Source organism: Schistocerca serialis, chromosome 7 (assembly GCF_023864345.2).
Source record: "Schistocerca serialis cubense isolate TAMUIC-IGC-003099 chromosome 7, iqSchSeri2.2, whole genome shotgun sequence".
In the NCBI taxonomy this organism is placed as follows: Eukaryota; Metazoa; Arthropoda; class Insecta; order Orthoptera; family Acrididae; genus Schistocerca; species Schistocerca serialis.
The window spans coordinates 326,151,777-326,173,611 of NC_064644.1; the positions used below are offsets into that span (position 1 = coordinate 326,151,777).

At 41.1% G+C, this 21,835-nt stretch overlaps 1 protein-coding gene across 1 annotated transcript in view; it reads right to left on the reverse strand.

Annotated features, from left to right (window-relative positions):
* Window positions 1–6,990: 6,990 nt before the first annotated feature.
* LOC126412650 (RNA-binding protein NOB1) overlaps window positions 6,991–21,835 on the reverse strand; it is a 62,092-nt gene continuing 47,247 nt past the window's right edge. The window contains exons 6-7 of the mRNA XM_050082346.1: window positions 21,137–21,272; window positions 6,991–7,299 (exon numbers count right to left, since the gene is read on the reverse strand). Of these exons, the coding sequence (XP_049938303.1) occupies window positions 7,178–7,299; window positions 21,137–21,272 (258 nt within the window). The 3' untranslated portion in view covers window positions 6,991–7,177. The remainder of the gene's footprint in view (window positions 7,300–21,136; window positions 21,273–21,835) is intronic.

Consider the following 21,835-nt stretch of genomic DNA (forward strand, 5'->3'; position numbering starts at 1 on the left):
CAACCACAACGGAGGGGTATCTGTTGAGAGGCCAGACTAACGTGTGGTTCCTGAAGAGGGGCAGCAGCCTTTTCAGTAGTTGCAAGGGCAACAGTCTGGATGATTGACTGATCTGGCCTTGTAACAATAACCAAAACGACCTTGCTGTGCTGGTACTCCGAACAGCTGAAAGCAAGAGGAAACTACGGCCGTAATTTTTTCCCGAGGGCATGCAGCTTTACTGTATGATTAAATGATGATGACGTCCTCTTGGGTAAAATATTCCGGAGGTAAAATAGTCCCCCATTCGGATCTCCGGGCGGGGACTACTCAAGAGGATGTCGTTATCAGGAGAAAGAAAACTGGCGTTATACGAATCGGAGCGTGGAATGTCAGATCACTTAATAGGGCAGGTAGGTTAGAAAATTTAAAAAGGGAAATGGATAGGTTAAAGTTAGATATAGTGGGAATTAGTGAAGTTCGGTGGCAGGAGGAACAAGACTTCTGGTCAGGTGACTACAGGGTTATAAACACAAAATCAAATAGGGGTAATGCAGGAGTAGGTTTAATAATGAATAGGAAAATAGGAATGCGGGTAAGCTACTACAAACAGCATAATGAACACATTATTGTGGCCAAGATACATACGAAGCCAACACCTACTGCAGTGGTACAAGTTTATATGCCAACTAGCTCTGCAGATGACGAAGAAATTGAAGAAATGTATGATGAAATAAAAGAAATTATTCAGATAGTGAAGGGTGATGAAAATTTAATAGTCAGAAGTGACTGGAATTCGGTAGTGGGCAAAGGGAGAGAAGGAAACGTAGTAGGTGAATATGGATTGGGGCTAAGAAATGAAAGAGGAAGTCGCTTGGTAGAATTTTGCACAGAGCACAACTTAATCATAGTTAACACTTGGTTTAAGAATCATGAAAGAAGGTTGTATACATGGAAGAACCCTGGAGATACTAAAAGGTATCAGATAGATTATATAATGGTAAGACAGAGATTTAGGAACCAGGTTTTAAATTGTAAGACGCTTCCAGGGGCAGATGTGGACTCTGACCACAATCTATTGCTTATGACCTGTAGATTAAAACTGAAGAAACTGCAAAAAGGTGGGAATTTAAGGAGATGGGACCTGGATAACCTGAAAGAACCAGAGTTTGTACAGAGTTTCAGGGAGAGCATAAGGGAACAATTGACAGGAATGGGGGGAAAGAAATACAGTAGAAGAAGAATGGGTAGCTTTGAGGGATGAAGTAGTGAAGGCAGCAGAGGACCTAGTAGGTAAAAAGACGAGGGCTAGTAGAAAGCCTTGGGTAACAGAGGAAATATTGCATTTAATTGATGAAAGGAGAAAATATAAAAATGCAGTAAATGAAACAGGCAAAAAGGAATACAAACGTCTCAAAAATGAGATCGACAGGAAATGCAAAATGGCTAAGTAGGGATGGCTAGAGGACAAATGTAAGGATGTAGAGGCTTATCTCACTAGGGGTAAGATAGATACTGCCTACAGGAAAATTAAAGAGAACTTTGGAGATAAGAGAACTACTTGTATGAACATCAAGAGCTCAGATGGAAACCCAGTTCTAAGCAAAGAAGGGAAAGCAGAAAGGTGGATGGAGTATATAGAGGGTCTATACAAGGGCGATGTACTTGAGGACAACATTATGGAAATGGAAGAGGATGTAGATGAAGATGAAATGGGAGATACGATACTGCGTGAAGAGTTTGACAGAGCACTGAAAGACCTAAGTCGAAACAAGGCCCCCGGAGTAGACAACATTCCATTGGAACTACTGACGGCCTTGGGAGAGCCAGTCCTGACAAAACTCTACCATCTGGTGAGCAAGATGTATGAAACAGGCGAAATACCCTCAGACTTCAAGAAGAATATAATAATTCCAATCCCAAAGAAAGCAGGTGTTGACAGATGTGAAAATTACCAAACGATCAGTTTAATAAGTCACAGCTGCAAAATACTAACATGAATTCTTTACAGACTAATGGAAAAACTAGTAGAAGCCGACCTCAGGGAAGATCAGTTTGGATTCCGTAGAAATACTGGAACACGTGAGGCAATACTGACCTTACGACTTATCTTAGAAGAAAGATTAAGGAAAGGCAAACCTACGTTTCTAGCATTTGTAGACTTAGAGAAAGCTTTTGACAATGTTGACTGGAATACTCTCTTCCAAATTCTAAAGGTGGCAGGGGTAAAATACAGGGAGCGAAGGGCTATTTACAATTTGTACAGAAACCAGATGGCAGTTATAAGAGTCGAGGGACATGAAAGGGAAGCAGTTGTTGGGGAGGGAGTAAGACAGGCTTATAGCCTCTCCCCGATGTTATTCAATTTGTATATTGAGCAAGCAGTGAAGGAAACAAAAGAAAAATTCGGAGTAGGTATTAAAATCCATGAAGAAGAAATAAAAACTTTGAGGTTCGCCGATGACATTGTAATTCTGTCAGAGACAGCAAAGGACTTGGAAGAGCAGTTGAATGGAATGGATAGCGTCTTGAAAGGAGGATATAAGATGAACATCAACAAAAGCAAAACGAGGGTAATGGAATGTAGTTGAATTAAGTCGGGTGATGCTGAGGGAATTAAATTAGGAAATGAGACACTTAAAGTAGTAAACGAGTTTTGCTATTTGGGGAGCAAAATAACTGATGATGGTCGTAGTAGAGAGGATATAAAATGTAGAATGGCAATGGCAAGGAAAGCGTTTCTGAAGAAGAGAAATTTGTTAACATCGAGTATAGATTTAAGTGTCAGGAAGTCATTTCTGAAAGTATTTGTATGGAGTGTAGGCATGTATGGAAGTGAAACATGGACGATAAATAGTTTAGACAAGAAGAGAATAGAAGCTTTCGAACTGTGGTGCTACAGAAGAATGCTGAAGATTATATGGGTAGATCACACAACTAATGAGGAGGTATTGAATAGAATTGGGGAGAAGAGGAGTTTGTGGCACAACTTGGCCAGAAGAAGGGATCGGTTGGTAGGACATGTTCTGAGGCATCAGGGGATCACCAATTTAGTACTGGAAGGCAGCGTGGAGGGTAAAAATCGTAGAGGGAGACCAAGAGATGAATACACTAAGTAGATTCAGAAGGATGTAGGTTGCAGTAGGTACTGGGAGATGAAGAAGCTTGCACAGGATAGAGTAGCGTGGAGAGCTGCATCAAACCAGTCTCAGGACTGAAGACCACAACAACAACAACAACATATTGGAATATAATGAATGCCATATGAATGCCCTTGCCTACACGTCAGCTATTATATATCTGCATTGGAGTAGCACTATATTGCATATACACTGCGGTAACACCCTCAGACGGAAACTTTTTGATCATCCCTTATACCATATAAACCTTGTCCCTGCCACATTCCTGCATGCTCCCACAAGCGGCACCATACCTTCCTCCTCCCGGCCCCAGCCACTTTCTTACCACCATCATGCAGAGATTGCCTCTCCCATCAAGCACAGTCACTGTATGCACTCCAGCCTCAGGTGCCAGAGACAGTGGTCGTATGTGCATTTGTTTTCCACTTTGGAAGACGACTTCTTGGCCAAAAGCTCAAATGTACACATTCTTTCTGTCGCGCCTTTTTGCAACTCACCATCTCCTCTACTTGGTGAGTAGCAATCTACCCTTTTCATAATGCTGTGAAACAAATCTCCTTTAGTGCGATCTCTTTGCTTTTCATATTTCGCGAGGTGGTAGTATGGACCAAAACAAGGAAAAAAATCCAGTAAACATGGGGTTCAAAGTGGCATACCTTAAGAGTTATGAGGATTTGTTCATCTTTACTAATATCAAACATATCTCTTCCACTGTACAAGTGCTCATAGCTCTTAATGAATGCATTTTAAGAGCCCACGTTTGCTAGACTTATTTCGAATGAACATTCCTGCCCTATTCCTGAATACTAACTATTCCTCCTGCGACACTCTGTATTATATGCAAAGATTTTGTAGGCTGCATCCTAAATTGAAAATAAAAAACTAAGTTTTAGTCTTAATGCTCTGGTGTGGACAACACCCTCATAATCATACGCATAATTCTTCGGTATGAACTGATTCGGCAGATTTTGCTGTGGGCCACTGGTATAGATGAAGCCAGCAATTATTTCTCAAACTCCTATTATATTATATTCCCAGTGATGCCCAATCAAATGTGTGGTATTGTAATTTGCAAGATTGCTAAGACTTTTAAAAAATAATATTTAACAGAATTTTGGCATTTTGAAGCGAGTTTGATTTTGAGGAATGCAGATTTATTTCATACTTCATTGCATCCAAAACAGGACCCACAACATTTTTTAGTTTCTGTCAGCAGACACGATCTCTTGAACTGGGGAAAAACGTTTTCAGATATTTTTATTCATTAATGATGTCCCAACATCTCAGTTTGTATAAATGTGAATTTATGTATATGCCAGTGACCTGCCCCAGCTTCGCATCGGTTGCACTAAGTATTTACAACCAGATGGGTGACTTGTGGGGTGGTGCAATATTTTTGTTCACACAGCAATGCGTACAATTACAATAAAACAAAAATCAGGGAACAAGGTTAGGTAACTGAATATTATCACTTTCATATAAATTAAACAATTTAAACTGAACATCCACATGCTGGCATACTGTAGTGCTTACAGGCGTAAGTGACTGCCCGACAGCAACCCACTAACAGTGTGAGTCGTGCATCAAAGGCCTCCACAGCCACTCATTTGTCGGTGTTGCAATCACATCTGCCCACACCAGGTATCAAAATCCCTATAACTGTTCCCGAGATCAGTGTGTACATACAGAAACAAGCAAGCAGGGAACTTCACTCTTTGTGTGTGTGTGTGTGTGTGTGTGTGTGTGTGTGTGTGTGTGTGTGTGAGAGAGAGAGAGAGAGAGAGAGAGAGAGAAGAATAAATCTACGGCATCTGAGTCATGGCAAGGCCAAGTGCCCGCTATGAGAATTTTAGAAGGAAATTAAGAATCCAAGTGAATGTATGCTTTTTTAAAATAAAAATATGAATATGATAATTATACTGCTACCATTGGGAAATAACAGCAAATTTTATTTAAAATCCCTATTATAGCATTATACTGAGTCATGGGATAGTGATATGCACATATACAGATGGCAATAGTATCACATATACAAGCTATAAAAGGACTGTGCATTGGCAGAGCTGTCCTTTGTACACATGTGATTCACGTGAAAAGGTTTCCAATGTTGTTGTGGCCGCACGACAGGAATTGACAGACTTTGAATGCAGAATGGTAGTTGGCACTACATGCTTGGGACATTCCATTTTGGAAATCATTAGGGATCCACGGTGTCAAGGGTATGCAGAGAATACAACATTTCAGTCATTACCTTTGGACAATGTAGTGGCCGTTAACGACTGACAGCAGCAGTGTTTGAGCTGTCAGTGCTAACAGACAGGCGACAATGCATGAAACAACCACAGAAATCAATGTGGGATCTACAATTAATATATCCAATAGGTCAATGTGATGAAATTTAGCATTAATGGGCTACGGTAGCAGACAACCAATGTGAGAGCCTTTGCTAAAAGCACATCACCTGCAGTGCCCCTCCTGGGCTCGTGACCATACCGGTTAAACTGTAGGCAACTGGAAAACGTTGGCCAGGTCAGACGAGTCCTGATTTCAGCTGGCAAGAGCTGATGGGAGGATTCAAATATGGCACTGAACACACAAGACATGGACTCAAGTTGTCAACAAGGCACTGTGCAAGCTAGTGGTGACTCAATAATGGTGTGGGCTGGGTTTGGCTACTTGGAGACTATTTGCAGCCATTCATGGACTTCATGTTCCCAAACAATGATGGAAGTTTTATGGATGACAATGCACCATGTCAGAGGGCTACAACTGTTTGCAACTGGTTTGAAGAACATTCTGGACAATTTCAGCGAATGGTCACCCAGACTGTCTGATATGAATCCCATCGAACATTTATGGGAAATAACTGAGAGATCAGTTCATGCACAAAATCCTGCACCAGCTACTCTTTTACAATTATGGATAGCTATAGAGGCAGCGTGGCTCAATATTTCTGCAGGAAGGTTCCAATGACTTGACGGGCCCATGCCACTTCGAGCTGCGGCACTATGCCAGGCAAAAGGAGGTCCAACACAATATCAGGTGATATCACATGACTTTTGTTCAATAAGTGTGTTGCCCTTGAACCCATCAGCTTGTCCAGTCACAGCCAAGTGCAACACCATAAATCCAAGATCTCATGTTGGAGACAATTGGGTGTGGTAATGGTACTAGTTATAGGCAAATAGATGGCTATGATTGAACTGGAAAAATACCAATGACAGAATAGCCTTCACTTGTTAGATCTTGGAGAAGGTTATTCAGAAAGTAGAACTATTCTGCCAGAATCACCTGTCAGAAACGTGGCATACAAATAAATGTGACATATGCAGAACGAAGACTACTGTTAAATAGCAGGAATGTTATATTGCAAGAAATGTATTTATCATAATATTAATAGGACTAAAATTATTGTAACAATTATGCTCATAACTGTATTCTTCTTTTTCTTCTTCTTCTTCTTATTGTTGTTGTTGTTATAAACATCAGTAACAGTACAGTCACTCATTTCCTATGCAAAGTGAAATGTTAACTGTAAAAGTATCTCTCAAAACATCTGCTCAATATAGAAGAGGTACTGAAAGCCTGTATCTTGATAGGCAAAATAAAGAAATACAACATTTCTTATCATCCCGTAACTCTGATTTTTTCTGTAGATAAAATGTAACATCCTGTCTTTGTTAAGTTCTTAACAGAGTATAATTCATAGTAACCAAATTTTGAATTACTGAATGGCTTACTGGAATGTTATCTGGACATTTGTAGAAAACAGTCTGAAACATGTTTACATGGTTAATCACCTGATGAACATTTTATGTTTGGTGATGTTATCACATGTACATTTCATACACCAACATATATAAATTATATAACTTAATATTATTCATCATGGTTGCATATCACCAAACGACACTAATTTAAAGTCAAGAGATACACTGACAATTATTCCTGTTGTTTTTAATAAACAAAAACAGTTTATACACTGAGTGCTCAGCCAAACTTAGTAAGTAACACATATTTAGAAATGACATAAGAAACACAATGCAAGTTATAAATCACTATTTCCTTCGTTTTGGTTTATTAACTTCACTCCTTCTGAAGTAATTCTTCAAATTCCCATTTCTGATTCCTAGCACAGCTGATTTGGAAGTTATGTCACGCATAACAAAAGGCGAATAGCCTGAAAAATAAAATATAATTAATTTATATGAAAAATGCACAAATGTAATAATGCTCTAGCATGTCTTACCACACTGTTTCAAATGAACAGTGTGCTTACAAAGCTGTAATATTTGAGAAAAAAATGAATTTTAGCAAAAATACTATTTCATTTGTACAACTCTGAAGCATTTGCTCACACATGAGATGGTCAAGACAGGAACTGCAGAATTAACATTTCTCAAGTGTGATATTCATAATGTTAGGTAAGGAAGTTTGATTGATATTACAGTTGCTGAAATAATGATTCTTTTAAAAACAAATGTTATTGTTGTGCCATTTTTATAGAACACATTTTCTAAAACTGCTATGTTAGTCTCTGGGAAGAGCTTGATATGACAAGGATTAAAATAAAAGTAGAGCAACTATATGACACAACACACTTATTTCTGCCTTTTACATGCCTTTAAAAATACAATTAGACAGTATAGCTAATCGTCACTCATCTTCCGGATAATTTCAAGTACTGCCAACGGAGGCCAACTGAGGAGGCAAAGGCTGTTGCACTCTCCATTTAAAAGAGGACATGGCGAATTTCCGGAGAATTTCAAGTACTGTCGACAGAGGCCAAGTGAGAAGACAAAGGCTTGGTTCAAAAGAGGACGTACAAATTATGACAGTCAAAAATTAGTAGATATTTGCGCATCCGTGGAAATATCTTCACAAGGTGCATACAGAGGTACTATCATCATACCTTGGCTAAGGATCTGGTGGCGAACTCAAAAAATTCTAGTCCTGTGTAAAATCACTAAGGGGGTCTAAGTCTTCCATCTAGTCTCTTGTTGACCAGTCTGGTTTGGCAGCAGAAGATAGCAAAAGGAAGCCAAAGTTTTAAATTCCACATATAAGAAATCATTCATACTGGAGAATCATACAAATGTACCATTGTTTGACCACTGCACAGAGCCCCGTATGGATGACATAGTAATAAGCATCCCTGGTCTAGAGAAACAACTGAAGAGATGGAAACAAAGTCGGCAGGTCCAGATGGAATCCCAGTTCGGTTTTACAAAGAATACTCTACATCACTGGCCCCTTACTAGGCTAGCATTTATCGCACTCTCTTGACCAGTGCAGAGTGCCAAGTGACTGGAAATAAGCACAGGTGGTTCCTGTATATAAGACAGGTGAAAGAACAGACCCACAAAATTACAGGTCAATATCCTTAACATCAATTTGCTGCAGAACTCTACAGCGTATTCTGTGTTTGAATATAACAAATTTCCGTGAGACTAAAAAACTTATGTCCACAAATCAGCATGGCTTTAGAAAGCATCACTCGTACAAAACCCAGCTTGCTCTTTTCTCATGTGATAAAATGCAAACTACTGATGAAGGGCAACAGCCAGATTCCATATTTCTAGATTTTTGAAAAGCATTTGACACGGTGTGCCACTGCAGACTGTTAATGAAGGTAAGTGGATATGGACTAGGCTCCCAGACATGTGACTGGCTTGAAGACCTCGGTGGTAAGTGTTCATCAGGAGTGGCCCAGGGAAGTGTCACAGGATTGCTGCTATTTTGTACGTATGAGGGTTGTAACTTAAATAGTGGCAACTATTTGTTCACAGCTGATACAAAAGAGTTACATGTTTGCACCTGTTGCTGTCCTTCAAAGTAGTCACCAGCGTTGTGTAGAACTCGCTGCCAGCGATGTGGAAGGCGTAGTATACCGTTAGCAGAGCCTGTTCTGTTGATGGTGCGAACGGAGTGGTCTAAAGTTATGGTGATTCTCATGTACAACTGTGATGGTGTTATCCTAACGCACTACATTCCTCCGCAGACCGTCAATGCACAGTATTACTGTTCGTTTTTGGAGCATCACCTGTGACCAGCTTTGCGAAAGGAGTGGTGATATTTTCTGCGCAACCTACCATAATTTTCCACAACAATGTGCGGGCGCATACAGCGCAAGCAGTGGCTGCTCTGTTCGGTCGATGAGACTGCGAAGCACTGTACCATCCACCATACTCCCCGGACTTAAGTCCTTGTGACTTTGATTTGATTACAAAGATGAAGGAACCACTTCGTGGCATTCGCTTCAGAACTGTTCCAGAAATTCGACAGGCAGTAGACTGCTTCATTCGCACCATCAACAGAACAGGCTCTGCTAACGGTATACTACACCTTCCACATCACTGGCAACAGGTTTTACACAACACTGGTGACTACTTTGAAGGACAGTGACAGATGCAAACATGTAACTCTTTAGTATCAGTTGTGAATAAATAGTTGCCACTATTTAAGTTCCAACCCTCAAACATAAATGAAGTGGCAGACAGGGTGGGCAACAATCTGCAGAAGTTCACTGGTGATGCTGCGGTGTGCTGGAAGGTACTCAAGATAAGTGACTGTAGGTTGATTCATGATGACCAGACAAAATTTCCAGTTGGTGTGATGAATGGAAGTTGTTGTTGTTGTGGTCTTCGGTCCTGGGACTGGTTTGCTGCAGCTCTCCATGCTACCCTATCCTGTGCAAGCTTCTTCATCTCCCAGTACCTACTGCAACCTACATCCTTTTGAATCTGCTTAGTGTATTCATCTCTTGGTCTCCCTCTATGATTTTTACCCTCCAGTACTAAACTGGTGATCCCTTGATGCCTCAGAACATGTCCTACCAACCGATCCCTTCTTCTGGTCAAGTTGTGCCACAAACTCCTCTTCTCCCCAATTCTATTCAATACCTCCTCATTAGTTGTGTGATCTACCCATATAATCTTCAGCATTCTTCTGTAGCACCACAGTTCGAAAGCTTCTATTCCCTTCTTGTCTAAAGTATTTATCGTCCATGTTTCACTTCCATACAAGGCTACACTCCATACAAATACTTTCAGAAACGACTTCCTGACACTTAAATCTATACTCGATGTTAACAAATTTCTCTTCTTCAGAAACGCTTTCCTTGCCATTGCCATTCTACATTTTATATCCTCTCTACTTCGACCATCATCAGTTATTTTGCTCCCCAAATAGCAAAACTCCTTTACTACTTTAAGTGTCTCATTTCCTAATCTAATTCCCTCAGCATCACCCGACTTAATTCGACTACGTTCCATTATCCGTGTTTTGCTTTTGTTGATGTTCATCTTATACCATCCTTTCAAGACACTGTCCATTCCGTTCAACTGCTCTTCCAAGTCCCTTGCTGTCTCTGACAGAATTACAATGTCATCGGCGAACCTCAGAGTTTTTATTTCTTCTCCATAGATTTTAATACCTACTCCAAACTTTTCTATTGTCTCCTTTACTGCTTGCTCAATATACAAATTGAATAGCATCGGGGAGAGGCTACAACCCTGTCTCACTCCCTTCCGAACCACGGCTTCCCTTTCATGTCACTCGACTCTTATAACTGCCATCTGGATTCTGTACAAATTGTAAATAGCCTTTCGCTCCCTGTATTTTACCCCTGCCAACTTCAGAATTTGAAAAAGAGTATTCCAGTCAACATTGTCAAAAGCTTTCTCTAAGTCTACAAATGCTAGACACGAAGGTTTGAGTTTCCTTAATCTTTCTTCTAAGATAAGTTGTAGGGTCAGTATTGCCTCACGTGTTCCAACATTTCTATGGAATCCAAACTGATCTTTCCCGAGGTCGGCTTCTACCAGTTTTCCATTAGTCTGTAAAGAATTCGTGTTAGTATTTTGCAGCTGTGACTTATTAAACTGATAGTTTGGTAATTTTCACATCTGTCAACACCTGCTTTCTTTGGGATTGGAATTATTATATTCTTCTTGAAGTCTGAGGGTTCGCCTGTCTCATACATCTTGCTCACCAGATGGTAGAGTTTTGTCAGGACTGGCTCTTCCAAGGCTGTCAGTAGTTCTAATGGAATGTTGTCTACTCCCGGGGCCTTGTTTCGACTTAGGTTATTCAGTGCTCTCTCAAACTCTTCACGAAGTATCATATCTCCCGTTTCATCTTCATCTACCTCCTCTTCCATTTCCATAATATTGTCCTCAAGAACATCGCCCTTGTATAGACCCTCTACATACTCCATCCACCTTTCTGCTTTCCCTTCTTTGCTTAGAACTAGGTTTCCATCTGAGCTCTTGATATTCATACAAGTGGTTCTCTTTTCTCCAAAGTTCTCTTTAATTTTCCTGTAGGCAGTATCTATCTTACCCCTAGTGAGATAAGCCTCTACATCCTTACGTTTGTCACCATCACTGCTTAGCCATTTTGCACTTCCTGTCGATCTCATTTTTGAGACATTTGTATCCTTTTTGTCCGCTTCACTTACTGCATTTTTGTATTTTCTCCTTTCATCAATTAAATTCAATATCTCTTCTGTTACCCAAGGATTTCTACCAGCCCTCGTCTTTTTACCTACTTGATCCTCTGCTGCCTTCACTATTTCATTCCCCAAAGCTAGCCATTCTTCTTCTACTGTATTTCTTTCTCCCATTCCTGTGAATTGTTCCCTTGTGCTCTCCCTGAAACTCTGTAGAACCTCTGGTTCTCCAGATCCCATCTCCTTAAATTCTCACCTTTTGCAGTTTCTTCAGTTTTAATCTACAGTTCATAAAGAATAGATTGTGGTCAGAGTCCACATCTGCCCCTGGAAATGGCTTACAATTTAAAATCTGGTTCCTAAATCTCTGTCTTACCATTATATAATCTATCTGAAACCTTCTAGTATCTCCAGGGTTCTTCCATGTATACAACCTTCTTTCATGATTCTTGAACCAAGTGTTAGCTATGATTAAGTTATGCTCTGTGCAAAATTCTACGAGGCGGCTTCCTCTTGCATTTCTTAGCCCCAATCAATGAATGGCAGCTGGCTCTTAATGTAAATATCTAGACGTAATGCTGTGAAGCAATATGATGGAACGAGCATGTGAGGGTTGTGGTAGAGAAGGCAAATGGTCAACTTCAGTTTATTGGGAGCATTTTAGGAAAGTGTAGTTCATCTGTAAAGGAGACCACATACAGGACACTAGTGTGATCTATTCTTGAGCACTGCTTGAGTGTTTGGGATCCGCACCAGGTCGAATTGAAAGAAGACATCAAAGCAATTCAGAGGCAAACTGCTAGATTTGTTACTGGTAGGTTCGATCAGCATGCAAGTGTTACGGATATTCTTTGGGAGCTCAATTGGGAATCCCTGGAGGGAAGAAGAGATTCATTTCAAAGAGCACTACTGAGAAAGTTTAGAGAATTAGCATTTGAAGCTGACTGCAGAACGACCTTATTGCCACCAACATACATTTTGTTTAGGGACCATGAAGATAAGATACAAGAAATTAGGTTTTTTGTCATCAGTCTTCTGACTGGTTTGATGTGGCCCACCACAAATTCCTCTCCTGTGCTAACCTCTTCATCTCAGAGTACCACTTGTAACCTATGTCCTCAATTATTTGCTGGATGTATTCCAATCTCTGTCTTCCTCTACAGCTCCCTCTAGTACCATGGAAGTCATTCCCTCATGTCTTAACAGATGTCCTATCATCCTGTCCCTTCTCCTTATCAGTGTTTTCCACATATTTCTTTCCTCTCCGATTCTGCATAGAACCTCCTCATTCCTTACTTTATCAGTCCACATAATTTTCAACATTCGTCTGTAGCACCACATCTCAAATGCTTCGATTATCTTCTGTTCTGGTTTCCCCACAGTCCATGTTTCACTACCAAACAATGCTGTACTCAAGATGTACATTCTCAGAAATTTCTTCCTCAAATTAAGGCTTATATTTGGTATTAGTAGACTTCTTTTGGCGAGGAATGTCTTTTTTGCCATAGCTGTTCTGCTTTTGTCCTTCTTGCTCCGTCCATCATTGGTTATTTTACTGCCTCGGCAGCAAAATTCCGTAACTTCATCTACTTCGTGATCATCAATCCTGATGTTAAGTTTCTTGCTGTTCTCATTTCTACTACTTCTCATTACTTTCATCTTTCTTCGATTTATTCAGTCCATACTGTGTACTCATTAGACTGTTCATCCCATTCAGCAGATCATGTAATTCTTCTTCACTTTCACTCAGGATAGCAATGTCATCAGCAAATTGTATCACTGATATCCCTTCACCTTGAATTTTAATTCCACTCCTGAACTTTTCTTTTATTTCCATCATTGCTTCCTCACTATACAGAATGAACAGTAGGGGCAAAAGGCTACATCCTTGTCTTACACCCTTTTTAATATGAGCACTTTGTTCTTGGTCTTCACTCTTATTATTCCCTCTTGGCTGTTGTACGTACTGTGTATGACCCATCTCTCCCTATAGCTTACCCCTACTTTTTTCAGGATTACGAACATCTTGCACCATTTTAAATTGTCGAACGCTTTTTCAAGGTCAACAAATCCTATGAATGTGTCTTTATTTTTTTTAGTCTTGCTTCCATTACTAACCCCAATGTCAGAATTGCCTTTTTCGTGCCTTTACTTTTCCCAAAGCCAAACTGATCAACAACTAGCACATCCTCAATTTTCTTTTCCATTCTCCTGTATATTATTCTTGTAAGCAACTTGGATGCATGAGCTGTTCAGCTGATTGTGAGATAATTCTCGCACTTGTCAGCTCTTGTTGTCTTCAGAATTGTGTGGATGATGCTTTTCCGAAAGTCAGATGGTATGTCGCCAGACTCATACATTCTACATACCAATGCGAATAGTCGTTTTGTTGCCACTTCCCCCAATGATTTTACAAATTCTAATGGAATGTTATCTATCCCTTCTGCCTTATTTGACCTTATGTCCTCCAAAGCTCTTTTAAATCCTGATTCTAATACTGGATCCCCTATCTATTCTAAATCGACTCCTGTTTCTTCTTCTATCATATCAGACAAATCTTCCTCCTCGTAGAGGCTTTTAATGTATTCTTTCCATCTATCTGCTCTCTCCTCTGCATTCAAAAGTGGAATTCTCATCGCACTCTTAATGTTACCACCCTCGCTTTTAATGTCACTGAAGGCTGTTTAGACTTTCCTGTCCGTCCTTCCGACAATCATTTCTTTTTCAATGTCTTCACATTTTTCCTGCAGCCATTTCATCTTAGCTTCTCTGCATTTCCTATTTATTTCATTCCTCAGCGACTTGTATTTCTGTATTCCTGAGTTTCCCAGAATATTTTTGTACTTCCTCCTTTCATCAATCAATTGAAGTATTTCTTCTGTTACCCGTGGTTTCTTTGCAGTTACCTTCTTTGTACCTATGCTTTCCTTCCCAGCTCTGTGATGGCTCTTTTTAGAGAGAGATATCCTTTCCTCTTCAACTGTACTGCCTACTGAGCTATTTCTTATTGCTGTATCTATAGCATTAGAGAACTTCAAGTGTATCTCGTCATTCCTTAGTACTTCTGTATCCCACTTCGTGTACTGATTCTTCCTGACTAATGTCTTAAACTTCAGCCTATTCTTCATCACTATTATATTGTGGGCTCATATGGAGACATATAGACAGCCATTTTTCCCTCACTCTGTCTGCAAGTGGAACAGGAAACGAAACAACTATTTGTGGTACAGGGTACCCTCTGCCATGCACCCTATGGTGGCTTGTGGAGTATGTACGTATATGTAAGCACACACAAAAACAGAAAGAAAACACATGCTAGTTTCTGCAGCTGTTTGTTTCTATGCCAGGTAGGAAAGAGGACTCAGTTAGGGAAGGTTGGGAAGGAAGGGCAGATCATTCAGACTCCAGGTCGATAGGGGCTTGCAGTCAGGACACGGGAGACGGCTTTCCAACCTTATCCGACATACACATTTTTACTAAAATGTAGACTTTCACGGCTGGAAATAAGTCCATTATAATTATCTGGGCTGTTATGCCGTGATCAGTTGATCAATTCTGTGTCGATTCCCAACGTTTCGTCTCTGACTGCAGGAGACATCTTCAAGGGGGTCCGTAGCTCGATGGAAGGTCCCACACACCCACTGGCTCGCTACTGACTGCCGCTAAATTCCATGTCCGTGCGCTCCCACGCCGCGGCGTGATGTCACGTGTTTTGAAAACGTCAGTGCAATTGGCCGCTGTCCGTCGCCATCAATTGCCGTTGCCATCACCCAGTAGTGAACGGGTGGTACACATCTTCTTTAACACCGGCATCCATACACTGTTTAATTTCAAGCCCTCCTCCTTTCGGTTGAAATTATTTGGGTGTTTAGCGATTTCGATTGCCTCCCTGTAGAGCCTTTTGTAATATCCGCTTGTGGCTGCTAGTACTTGCGTCTCCTCGAAACGAATATTGTGGTTCCCTGGCTGGAAAGCGTGCTCCGCAACAGCTGATTGTTTCGTTTCTCCTCTTCTACAATTTCCCTTGTGCTCTTCCAAACGTTTAGAAACAGTTCTTTTAGTGGTACCCACATAAACATCACCACAGCTGCATGGGATCCTATACACTCCAGCTTTTTCCAATGGTTTGCGAGCGTCCCTGGCAGGCTTAAGGTATTCCTGTATCTTCCTGGTGGGCTTGTAAATTACGGTAATATTCCGCTTCGACAAGATCCTCCCTATTCTTTCCGTTACATTTTTAACAAACGGCAGGAAAACCTTAGATTTTGCAGTAGCCTGTACGTCAGTATGATTTCTGCGTGGCTGCCTCAACGCACGTTTTATTTCGGCGGACGAATATCCGTTCTGCATTAGTGCATTGTGGAGGCGTTCCATCTAAGTGTCAAGCAACTCAGGTTCACAAATATTTCTAGTTCTGTCCGCTAATGTCTTGATAACATCCCACTTCTGTTGTGGGTGTTGGTTCGAATCCCGGTGCAAATAACGGTCCGTGTGCATGGGTTTGCGGTATACTGAGTGGCCCAAAGTACCACTTTTGTTTCTAAAAACAAGCACGTCTAGGAAATGTAATTTGCTGTCTACCTCCTCCTCCATTGTAAACTGAATTCTCGAGTTTATACAGTTCAGATGTTCGTGGAACCGGCTTAGTTCCTCCCTACCATGTCTCCACAGCACAAACGTGTCATCCACGTATCGGAACCATACATTTGGTTTTTTGCTGGCAGTACCTAAGGCCTGTTCTTCGAATTTCTCCATAAAGAAGTTTGCAATTACGGGACTTAGGGGGCTTCCCATAGCCACGCCATCCATTTGCTCATAAAACTGTTCATTCCACTTGAAGTATGTGGTCGTCAAACAACACTTAAACAGTTCTGAAATATCGGCAGGAAAAATTCGATCCAGCTGTTCCAATACATCATTAAGTGGAACCATGGTAAACAGCGATACCACATCGAATCTGACCAATATGTCCTCCGGCTAGACCACTATGCCATTCAATCTGCTGATAAAATGTGTCGAATTCTTTAGGTAAAGAGTCCAAACGGCCCACATGTGGTTTTAACAGCGTAGTCAAAAACTTGGCTAACGAGTACGTGGGCAAACCAATGGCACTTAGTATCGGTCTTAACGGCACATTTTCTTTATGAATTTTGTTCAATCCATAAAGCCTCGGTGGTAGCGCAACCGAATTGCAGAGACCTTTCTGTACACTCTCTTCAATGGAGGACTTTTTTATTAACCGCGACACAGTTCTGAGAGCGTTGTTAGTGGGGTCCTTATTCAGCTTCCTATATGCTTGCGGATCCAGTAGATCAGTAATTTTACTCTGATAGTCAGCCACATCCATAACCACCGTTGCGCTTCCTTTGTCTGCTGGGAGAACCAAAATACTATCGTCGTCATTCAGGTGTTTTAAAGCTCTTCTCTCACCCACAGTTATATTACTTTTCGGCAGTTTTCATTGGCTAATATTCTCACTGTTTCTATATGGATTTCTTCAGGTGTTACAGAATCCACACTGCGAATTCCTGCTTCACACTGACTATAATTTCTCCCATGGGCACAAAACGCGGACTAACAGCAAAATTTCCTCCCTTGGCAAGCACAGATGTCTCATCGTCAGATAACGAATGTTTGGACAAATTGATAACGGTCCGGGAAACGTCTAAATGCCGAACAGTCTGATTAGGTAGCAAATTATCAAACTTCTTCTTCTGTCTACTAAGACGTTGTCAACGTACACTTCCCCATGGTATCATGCAGTTGTCTATCAATTTTATCCCAGTCACCGCTGCACAGTTTATTACTGATCGTAATATGGAGAGACATTAACTTACAGTTTGTGCTTGCCAAGTCCCGTCGGGTCTGCTGAATGCGCTCTCGTAGTAAGGCCTCCTCAGTCTGTTTGAAAATGCGTTGTGCCTTTCCCGAATAGAATTGCACTGACGTTTTCAAAACACGTGATGACACGCCACGGCACGGGAGCGCGCGGACACGGAATTTAGCGACAGTCAGTAGTGAGCCAGTGGGCGTGTTGGACCTTCCATCGAGCTACGGACCCCCTTGAAGATGTCTCCCGCAGTCGGAGACGAAACGTTGGGAATCGACACAGAATTCATCAACTGACCACGGCATAACAGCCCGGTTAATTATAATGGACATACACATTTTTCCTCTCTGAGGAATGAACTAACAATTCCTAAAGTCGGTGCAGTTTATTCTACTTTTGCGTGTATCAGCAGCACTGGGAATCTTGTCTGGCAAGTTATTCCTGTCTCATGGTAATTTTACAATTTTTAAAGTGTTCTTTATACTGCACTGTTATTAGTTCTCTTATAGTTCTATTTCCAAAATGGAAATCAACAATAATAGAGGGGTCAAATTTCTTATGAAGAGATCAATATTACTGTCCCATTTCATTTTCTTAAAAACAAAACTACTGGTCAAATTATGGAACCATGGTCAATAAACAGCAGTGCAATAAAACAGTAAGGTAGCAAGAGTTGTTGGGGGCAAATTTCATTCCATGGACATTTATACTGATACACTGGAGTGTCACAGAAATATTCAATATTTTTCAGAATGGTCAATAAAGTTCCCAAAGATCTGTTATAAAAGTCCATTAAGGCATCAGTTACTACATAAATGACATCTGCACCAAACCCCTGAAGTCACGACATGTACTGCCTAAGGGTTTTCTACCACTGAAATTTTCCTTCTGTGATGCACGGAGTTAGGACTGCAAGAAGTGCCATAACAACTTGTATGTACTGCAAACATAGCCTCCAACTGACAGTCAGCAGTTTCCATCTTCTAACACAAAGAAGCTGTTGAGTGGTAATCAATGCTCAACCAATATAGGCATGAAGTACCACTTTGATACGACTTTAAAGGAAATGACACTCTCCTCTTTATAAGTCTGCTTCTGCTGCTGCTATTGAGATGTAAACAGTGTCAATATCATAGTACTGGGTGTCACTGTAATTGCCTGTGGAATGAAGTATGCACATAAGAGCACATAATCTTACTTAAGAAGAACACTCATAATGAGAACTAACCAATCTAATAATTGTAAATACTTCAGGAGTGAGGAGGATCACTCACTGAAAAGCAAAGAAAACTTGCTGGCTTTCAGAATAATCCTTTTTTGAGCCAGAGTACACACACACACACACACACACACACGCACGCACACACACACGCACACACACACACATACACACAAACACACACACACACACCAGTATGGTACAAGCTGGACAAATAATGCCAGTGCTGCATTTTGGCAAATTTACGAGGAGGTTGTGTCCAGTGCAGTAGATAGAGGGGGAGAGAGAGAGATGGGACACAGGGAGGAGGGGTGGGTGGCTAGTGGCTCGAAGGGGGGTACCCAGTCTGCCAGCCAGGAATATGGAAGAGAGGGGTTTGGCAGGTGCAAGCACTAGGCACATACACAATTGTCAGAGCTGGTGGGAAGTGGCGCACACTGAAGGTGATGCCAGGACATGAATTGTGAACGGGTGGAAGATGGAGGAAGGAGGAAACAGTTATGTGGAGGGTGCGGGGATAGTGGGTTACTAGGGACTGAGGCCAGGATTAGTGAAGGACGTATTGCAAGGATAACTCCCATTGCGTACTACAGAAAAGCTGGTGGTAGGGGGATCTAGATGGCCTGGGTTGTGAAGCAGCCATTGAAACAGGACATGTTATGCTCAGCTGCATGTGGTCCCACGAGTTTGTTAACTTTGTTCCTGGCACCAGTTCAGCAGAGTCATTTCTTGTAAACAACTGGTTTGTAGTCATAATGACATAAAAGCTGTGCAGTGCTTACAGCACAGGTGGCCCGGCCTCTGTGGAGATACAGTAAATCTGTGAAAAGAGTGGAGTAGGACTGTTGGTTGGGTGGATTTGGCAGGTCTTCCACCAAGCAGCCATGTCATATACCAACTCTGCTGCAAACACTGCACAACTTTTTATGTTCGTATGACTACCAACCAGCTGTCCACCAGGACGAATGGCCACTGCCAAACTGTTGCCCAGAACAAAGCTGATCCCCCCTCCTACCAATCGTACAACATGCAGCTGAGCATAACAACCTCTATTTCAATGACTACTTCACAATCTGGGCCATCTGTATCCTTCCCTCTACCACCAGCTTCTCTGAAATATGCAGATGAGAGTTATCTTTTCAACACATCCTTCACTCCCACAATCATTCTGGCCTCTATCTCCAGTAACCCACTGCTTCCACAGCCTCCACCCAACAGTTTCCACCTCTGTGTTCTCCATCCCACAGCAATCCACAACATCATGTCACCTTCTCTGTCGTGCCTAGCCTGTGCACCTGCCGCCCATCTCTCCCACATTCCTAGCTGGCAAACCAGATGCCTTCATCCTGTTGGATGTGAGATTTTTTGTTTTCCTCTCATAGAACGTCTCTCAGATATTCAGATAATTTGGAGTCTCTTCTGAGTCATCCTTAGAGTTGCTGAAACTACATGCTATGAAATAACAGTTCAGTTCTACTCTGTTTCTCCTCCAATGTAAGAGAAAGGCATTTACTTTTCCAAATGCATTTTTTCAAAATGGAAACTGATGCAACACAGTTAATTTTTTGTTTTCAGTACAACATGCAGCAGTATGATTTTTCCGAACACACTGATCTGGAGAGTAGTCTTGCATGGAAGGGAAATGTGGATGACAAACACTTCAGCTAAGAAGAGAATAGAAGCTTCTCAAGGGTGGTGCTACAGAAGAATGCTGAAGACTAGATGGGTCAATTTATTAAGAAATTTCACTTTAAGTGAATTGACAAAGCATTACCTACAGAAATATGTCATAAATAATGTGAATAAAACGAAAGATTATTCTATAATTGGTATTGCTCCAGTTCAAAATTTATTTATTTTTGAAAGAAATGGTTCAAATGGCTCTGAGCAATATGGGACTTAACTTCTGAGGTCATCAGTCCCCTAGAACTTAGAACTACTTAAACCTAACTAACCTAAGGACATCACACACACATCCATGACTGAGGCAGGATTTGAACCTGCAACTGTAGCGGTGGCGTGGTTATAGACTGTAGCGCCTAGAACTGCTCGGCCACCCTGGCCAGCTGAAAGAAATGGTTATGGTTTAAAAAAAAGGGTCAATTGGCCTAAATAAGATAAAAAAAAGGTGGCATGGTGGTCTCAGTACCAAGTCAATTCCAGTATTAGCTCTGAATCTTCCACTTAACCCTGTGGTGCACGAATTTCACTGCAGTGGACAACTTTTAATGGTAAATTCTCTGACGGTTTCAGTGAGTCACGAGGCTGCAAATGCATGCAGGACACAACACCAGTTGGGAGTGACCACTGCAGGGAACTGTGTACATTTTCAGCCTCAGGACTGATTGAAAATGCCAAAGAAGCGATCATTAACAGCTGTCCACTGTAGTGGACACTATGCGCCACAGGGTTAATCTAAGTCAACTGGAAAATTTCAGAATATGTTACAACTTTCAAAGAAACTTGTCAATCCCCCAGCTAACACCAAATTAACACCACTTGTGGTTTTCACAAACCTGCAATATAATCTGGATCCAAGGGATCATTTTTCTTGCAAGCCAAACGTGATGGTCGCTGATGTGGAACAGGCTGATCCTCACATAAGATTGGATCATTTGAGTGCTTTCCACCTCTGAGCCTTGGAATTGAGAACTGTGAATGGAAATACAAATTAGTGGTTTCAGTATCTCTAGAAACAAAGTAGCATTTACAACACATAATAAGAGCTGCGCAATTGATATAAATTCATAGAGGTGTATATCTTCAAAAGCAACAATGGTAAAACAAGAGACGTAACTGACTATCAATGCCTCACACTACATCTCAAAGTTATTGCACCGTGGTCTGTTAATGCAGTTGTACCAATATCTGGAGGTATTCCACCACAGAGATATTTAAGGTCAATTAGATATTGGTAATGCCAATGGTCAAAGTGAAGAGAATATGAAATGTAAACTCCCAACATCTAAAAGAGCATTTCTGAAAATGAAGTAGCTGTTAACATTGAATGTAATTTTAAATGTTACAAAGTTTTTTTCTGAAGGTATTGGTCTGGGGAATACCCTTGTATGGAAGGGAAATGTTGACGATAAGCACTTCAATAAGAAGAGAGTAGAAGCTTTTGAAGAGTGGTGCTACAGTAGAATGCTGAAGATTAGATGGGTCAATACAGTAACTAATGAGGAAGTACTGAATGAATGTGAGGAAAAAAGAAA